Source organism: Myxine glutinosa, chromosome 10, assembly GCF_964187855.1.
Source record: "Myxine glutinosa chromosome 10, kmMyxGlut1.1, whole genome shotgun sequence".
Taxonomy (NCBI): domain Eukaryota; kingdom Metazoa; phylum Chordata; class Myxini; order Myxiniformes; family Myxinidae; genus Myxine; species Myxine glutinosa.
The window spans coordinates 51,180,731-51,188,016 of record NC_136270.1 but is presented as its reverse complement, the minus strand read 5'-3'; the positions used below and the strand labels follow the sequence as shown (position 1 = coordinate 51,188,016).

Below are 7,286 nucleotides of genomic sequence, written 5' to 3'. Positions count from 1 at the left end.
CAAATCCTTCGCACGGCGGGAATCGGCGTCAATTCAACGATTTCTCACCTTGAATCGTTACACCAGGTATTTGTGAGTGCGTAATAACAATAGATCATACATAGTGCATGACGAAACGTACACAAAGTAACCCAGGTACATCGAGCACCGACAAGCGACCGGGTGTCACATGAACGTCACAGTGGGATCGTTTGGGAGAGAAGATCGTTGGGTTTGGCGACTCCGTGCAGGTTTTGGCGGAAGGACACGGTCGGACCGAGCACGGTCAGGACAAGGGTTAACGCCGGGTCAGGCAGTCTGTCTCTCATTTACATGCCGCTCGGCTCTGAGCGACCATCTTTTGTTGCGAGCGATCGCGTTTTATTCGTGTTTGTGCGAAGCGACCCGCCAGGTACCGCGAGCCCGCGAAGTCGACCAGGATCACCGGAGGTCGTGCATCGTCGGTCAACGCACCAAAGATGGCCACCTGGAGCTATCGCACTCGTGTACGTGATGCAACGATCGTCTGATCGAATCGCGGTGTTACTGCAGTCGGTGGATGTTGCGGGGTCGTGCGTCGGATTTATTTATTTATATATTTCTATTCCGATGCGCAGACCCCCGCGGACGGCGCCCATTGGCTGACGGCGTCACATGTACCCGGGAAAAAAATATACACGGTAGTTTGGAGAAGACATCCCCCGGACGGATCAAATATCACAGCATCTTCCCTCGCAGAAATTAATGGACATGAGCTCTTATTTGATCAAGTCTAACTACGTGGACCCCCAATTCCCCCCGTGCGAGGAGTACTCGCAGAGTAATTACATTCCTGAGCCGGGCCCGGAGTTTTACAACCAATCGGGAGAGTCGGACTTCGCGCACCACGGCCCCGTGTACCCCGCGGGGGACTTCTTGGCCGAAGCGTATCCGTGCGACGCCAAGTCGGCCGCGCTCGATCGCCGAGGTCTGGAGCCGTCGTCGCCGCCGCACCCGCACCCGCGGCACGGTCCCTGCGAGTCGGAGCACGAGGACCAGCGGCGACCCGTGGTCTACCCGTGGATGAAGAGGGTGCACGCCACCGGCGGTACGTGTCCTCGTGCGACTCGTCGGCGCCGCGTTCCGCGCACCACCGCCGATTGTTCATTAGCACGATTTACGCACCACCTTAAAGGGGCCGCCGTGTCCCCTAAACCAAATTTATGGCTGCGAGAGGGAATATGGTGCGAGGTCCGGTTTGCCGGGAGAGCGCGTTTCACAATGGCCTGCTTTTCGCGCTCAATTATCCCCCCCCCGCCAACGTCCCCTTTATGCGTTTTGCACGAAATGAAAAATATATTTCTCTGATATAAATCAAATTGTCCAATAATTTAGGTATTTCTAAAAAATAAATACAAAAAAAAAAATTATTCATTTTTTCCCCCCCATGTTTTGACACGTTACGTGTTGAGCACCATTGGGTGTACATTGGGAGTGCGAGCGATCTATATTTCGGGTACATCGTGTGCACGGATAACACACGAGCAATACACTACACACCTTCGTTAAAGGTGAAAATACCTTCGTTGGACTCCGAAATAGAACATTTTATAATGGAGGGAAATGCGCCAAACGTGTGTGTGTGTGTGTGTGTGTGTGTGTGTGTGTGTGTGTGTGTGTGTGTGTGTGTGTGTGTGTGTGTGTGTGTGTGTTCATTCTGATGCACCGTACCCTGTCACAGAGAGTCGGTGCTGCCGAAGCACCTTCTTGGCCAAAGTTATACTGGGTAGTTTGCCATTGCCTTCCCAGCAATAGATGGCCAGCCATTTACAATTTGTTCAGGGTGTCGGCGATGGCTCACCTATTTTACTCGAAGGACACCGTGGGATCTTGAACTTCCACCAACTAATGCTGGGGCAGATGGGACATCCGTTTAACGTCCATCCGAGGGAAGGCACACGCATTGAGGAATCACCTTGAATGTGAAACACCACGATGACAGTTTACAGTTTAGCCAAGATTTAAACCTTGGCAAATGGGCCACAGAGACACAAGATTCCAGGCAACTACGCCATCCTGCCAGCTTGTGTGTGTGTGTGTGTGTGTGTGTGTGTGTGTGTGTGTGTGTGTACACACACACATACACATATATACACACACACACACATAATTAATAGCTGGCAGGATGGCGTATATATACACAAAGAATTAAGTTAAGCACCCCTACACAACGAATTAAGGTAAGCACCCCCTAATATATATTCTTTGTGTATATGTATACATTGGCATATATTCTAAGGTATGTGAGATCAAATAATGATTGGTATGACATTAGCAATTATCCATTGATGAAATTGAGTGATCAAAGTGAAAAAAAGTGATTGGTTGAGTCAGTGATCCGATCACGTGGGTCCTACACACGTTATTGACGCAAAGATCGCTAGAGGTCTTCTCAGAACAATGACTGTACGTTAGAAAACATAAACGTCATCCACACTGTCCGTGATGGACCTATAGCTCCATACTTAAATTGAGGTGAAAATATGCCTAAAATTCCCAAAACATTTCACCTTAAATTATTCAGAATAAAATATTGAAAACGGCATGATTGTTATGTTTTTATGTGACCATAATATCACTTCTCCAGAAAATATAGCAATATCATGGGTATATTACACTGTTTTGACGACAACAAACTTGTAATGTGCGAGGTTGTAAAAAAACGGGGGGGGTGCTTAACTTAATTCTTTGTGTATATGTACATATATATATATATACACAGGGTGTTTCAAAAAGAATGATACAACTTTAAACGTTTATTTGCAAAGGAACAGAAACCTCAGGAAGGTGAACCAAACATTTATTGAAAGCTTATGACATGGTATTTTCTATCATTGATTGATATTGCAGTAAATCACTGCTATAGTTGGTGAGAGCCCAAGGTCTGAAATTGGCATTTACACAAAGTCCTTGTGATTGACGTTCTCGATGTGACCTTAGGCCCTTTCAGGTACCTCTCAGTGATCTCAGGTGGTTCTGCCCCACAGAAAATGTTGTTGTGGTTGTTGATTTGATGGCACCGTTCAAGTGGAAATGGCCATCATCACTGAACCACATCAGGTTGATCCAGGTTGGGTACCGCTCCATCCCGTCACCGAGCCAATTGCACATATCAAGTCTCCTTCCCATGTCATCTTGACTCAGTTTATGCCTAATAGAGATGATGTGTGGGAAAAGCTTCAGTTCCTTAGTGAGGATACGCCAGACTGATGTTGGTTTGATGCCCAGATCCTGGGAGCACCTGCAGTGGGACTTCTTGGGACTGTCCACTGCAGAATCCCGCACGGCGTCGATGTTGGCTTGGCTCTTGGCTACTGATGCTGGCCTGCTACTCTTGCCCTTGCCCTGGTTGTGCACTGTACCCTTGTGCTCAAAATGTTTCACAATACGTTGAATGGCACGATTTGTGGGTCCATCACGTGTTCTCAGGTCGTATTCCTGGCAGAACCTCCGGCGGGTGTCTACATATGATTTCATCTCATACCACAGAGCCACCACTTTTGTCTTCTCCTCCACTGTCAATGGCATCGTTGAAATCCCAGGAAACAAATACAACGATAGCTCCACAAAACCCTGAAAAGGAAAACGGTATAGGTCAAAAAACAAAGAAATGGTGGGAAATCAAAGTTGTATCAATCTTTTTGAAACATCCTGTATATATACAGTGTACACACACACACATATATATATATATGTGTGTGTGTGTGTATATATGTGTGTGTGTGTGTGTGTGTGTGTGTGTGTGTGTGTGTGTGTGTGTGTCTGTGTGTGTGTGTGTGTACGCACAAACCTGGTGTTGGCTTAACAATTAGGGTGCTGGCTTGGGATTCTGGGGTCCTGAGTTCAAATCCCTGTCGGTCTTTGAATTAACACCAGCAGATGGGGTTCACTCAGCCGATCATCCTTCCGAGGTTGGCAAAATGAATACCAGTTTAATGCGTCTCGCATTCCAGTATCCTAAGTAGGAATGACGCCCCGACCAGGATTGTGCCCAACAGTCAAGAAACTACTTCGGCAGCCATATGCATCTGATGATGCATCATCATCATCATTGTCATAATATTTGTCTCTGTGTGTGTATATACATATATATATGTCTCTTGAAATTATCTGAAGATAATATATACAATCTACAATTCCTGCAAACACAGGACTATCTAAGGAGTATAATCAAATGATTGTGATATTTATTAGTGATTATCATGATTTACTGCTCTACAATACCGCACACAAAAAAACCTCCATCAAATTATCCCAATGGATTGTCATTACAAAGTGAGTGCACTTTTGGGATCGATTTGTGTCCCAATAAAAGCGCCCGAGCAAAATTAACTGGTGTATAATTTTGCCTCAGGTGGTTTGACGACTGCACGTATAAGTATATATATATATATGTGTGTGTGTGTGTGTGTGTGTGTGTGTGTGTGTGTGTGTATATACAGTCACGTGAAAAAGTAAGTACACCCCATGTAAAGTTTGGACTTTTTCAACATATTTCAACATACAGCTATTTGATCTTCATTTCAACAATATTGATGGATAAAGGTGATATAATATAACAAATATCATGAAACATTTACATTTTCTAGTCCATTGTATAATTTAAATAAACATAAATGCAAATTTCGCATGTGAAAAAAGTAAGTACACCCCGACATTGATCACTACTTCAAATACCTAAAATTAGAATCAGGTGCACCAGCTCAGGTGCAAATGATTAGAACATCGTTGGAGAGGATCTTGGAGGAACCTGTCTTATTTAAACCTCAGACATTTACTTTGGTTTGCTCTTTGCTGATGAAGTGTGCGGCGTCACCATGCCTCGATCAAAAGAGCTCTCTGAGGCCTTCAGAAAGAAGGTTATAGATGCTTACGAGTCTGGGGAGGGATTTAAAAAGATCTCCAAACAATTTGAAATCAATCATTCGACTGTCCGGAAGATCATCTACAAGTGGAGAAGATTCAGGCCAGGCCGCCCCAGCAAGTTCAGCCCAAGAGCAGACCACAAGATGCTGAAAGAAGTCTCTAAGAACCCCAGAATGTCATCACGGGACCTACAGATAGCTCTTGCCACTGTTGATGTCAAAGTGCACGAGTCTACCATTAGAAAGATGCTGCACAAATTTGATCTACATGGGAGGTGTGCCAGGAGGAAACCTTTGCTGTCCAGAAAGAACATCAGGGCAAGACTAAAGTTTGCCAATGAACACCTCAGCAAAGACCAGCACTTCTGGAACAATGTGCAATTGGACAGATGAGTCAAAGGTAGAGCTATTTGGCCACAGTACCAGAAGACATGTTTGGCAAAAACCAAAGACAGCATTTGACCACAAGAACCTGATACCAACTGTAAAGCATGGTGGTGGAAATATTATGGTTTGGGGCAGCTTTGCTGCATCAGGGCCTGGGCAGCTCACCATCATAGAATCAACTGTGAATTCTTCATTGTACCAGAGGGTGCTTGAGGATAATGTGAGGCCATCTGTCGGAAAGTTGAAGCTCAACCGAAGGTGGACCTTGCAACATGACAATGACCCTAAACGTACCAGTAAATCCACCAAGTAATGGCTGAAAAGAAAGAAATGGAGGGTTCTGGAATGGCCAAGTCAAAGCCCGGATCTAAATCCCATTGAGATGTTGTGGGGGGATTTGAAACGAGCTGTGCATGCAAGAAACCCTCAAACATCGCACAGCTGATAGAATTCTGCATTGAGGAGTGGGCAAAAATTTCTCCCAGTCGATGTCAGAGACTGGTAGACAGTTATAAGAAACGCCTACTTGAGGTCGTTTCTGCCAAAGGGGGCAATACCACCTATTAGAGCCAAGGGTGTACTTACTTTTTCCACATCCGAAATTTGCATTTATGTTTATTTAAATTATACAATGGCCGACAAAATGTAAATGTTTCATGATATTTGTTATATTATATCACCTTTATCTATCAATATTGTTGAAATGAAGATCAAATAGCTGTATGTTGAAATATGTTGAAAAAGTCAAAACTTAAATGGGGTGTACTTACTTTTTCACGTGACTGTATATATATATATATGTGTGTGTGTGTATATATAAATATATATATATATATATATATATATATATATATATATATATATATATATATATATATATATATATACATACTGTATATATATATATATATATATATAATATAATATATATATATACATACATACTAGCCAAATGGCTAAGCATCCTGGCAGGTAAAGCTACCTGTTCCTGTGTCCCCACTGTAGTAACGTCGAAATACCCTGGAGGTGAGGGCAAGCGATCCCGCACTGCATACACAAGACACCAAGTCCTGGAGCTCGAGAAAGAGTTTCACTTCAATCGGTATCTGACCCGTCGGAGACGCATCGAAATAGCCCATACCCTCTGCCTCTCTGAGCGGCAGATCAAGATCTGGTTCCAAAACCGTCGTATGAAGTGGAAGAAAGATCATAAATTGCCAAACACAAAGTCCAGACCATCCACAACAACTGCCTCTTCTTCAACTTCTTCTTCATCTTCTTCCTCTACTTCCATCTTACACCAATCGTTGATTAAAACCGGCCAAACGGAGTCACTGGTTTCAGGGTCTTGAGCGACATTATTGGTCCATTTGGTTTTAAAATCACCATTTAACCATTCATGGTTTGCTATACGACATTTCCATCTGTAATCTGACGATTTCATGTCGTTCCTTGTAAAGTCAGCAGTGAAGTCTGCGTGTCAGAACCTTTTGGAATTGTTTTCTTACACATGTACAATGTTACTCGTTGGCCTACACCATGCCACATCCGCATGCGCTTGTCGTGTTTTGTCATGTATGTTTCTGGAAATAATATGAGTAGTATGTTTTGAGAGTGTTTTCAAGCATGGTGGAATCTCTACGGTTTTCTTGCTGTGTACACTGCAGTTGTTGTGTGACCTCGTATGCAATAATACGGTTAGATGAAGCAACGCGTAAAAATACGAACATGAACAGGGTAAAAAATTCAAAGCACATAAATACGCACGTACAAGTTCAACTGCAACTTGGGATTCTTTATTTATAAAGTACAATATTTATTTGTAGGGATTGTTGAAATTACAGGCCCAAAATAAATTATTATATATATATATATGCTATTGTCGGATAAAATTGTATGAATCGATTATAAAAAGTAAATATATTTTTATTGTTTTTTAAAATATATTTTCATTCTTTATACGTTAATTTAATTAACTCCTTAATCTATTTAAATATTTATTTATTATTTATCGAT

General features: G+C 43.0%; 1 protein-coding gene across 1 annotated transcript; it reads left to right on the top strand.

The window, feature by feature from the left end:
- Nucleotides 1–514: 514 nt before the first annotated feature.
- Nucleotides 515–7,151, top strand: LOC144894038 (homeobox protein Hox-D4a-like). Its single transcript, XM_078785637.1, has 2 exons — nt 515–1,066; nt 6,276–7,151. Exons 1-2 carry the CDS (start codon nt 724–726, stop codon nt 6,620–6,622), a joined length of 690 nt encoding a protein of 229 aa, XP_078641763.1. The 5' UTR covers nt 515–723; the 3' UTR covers nt 6,623–7,151.
- The last annotated feature ends 135 nt before the right edge of the window (nt 7,152–7,286 follow it).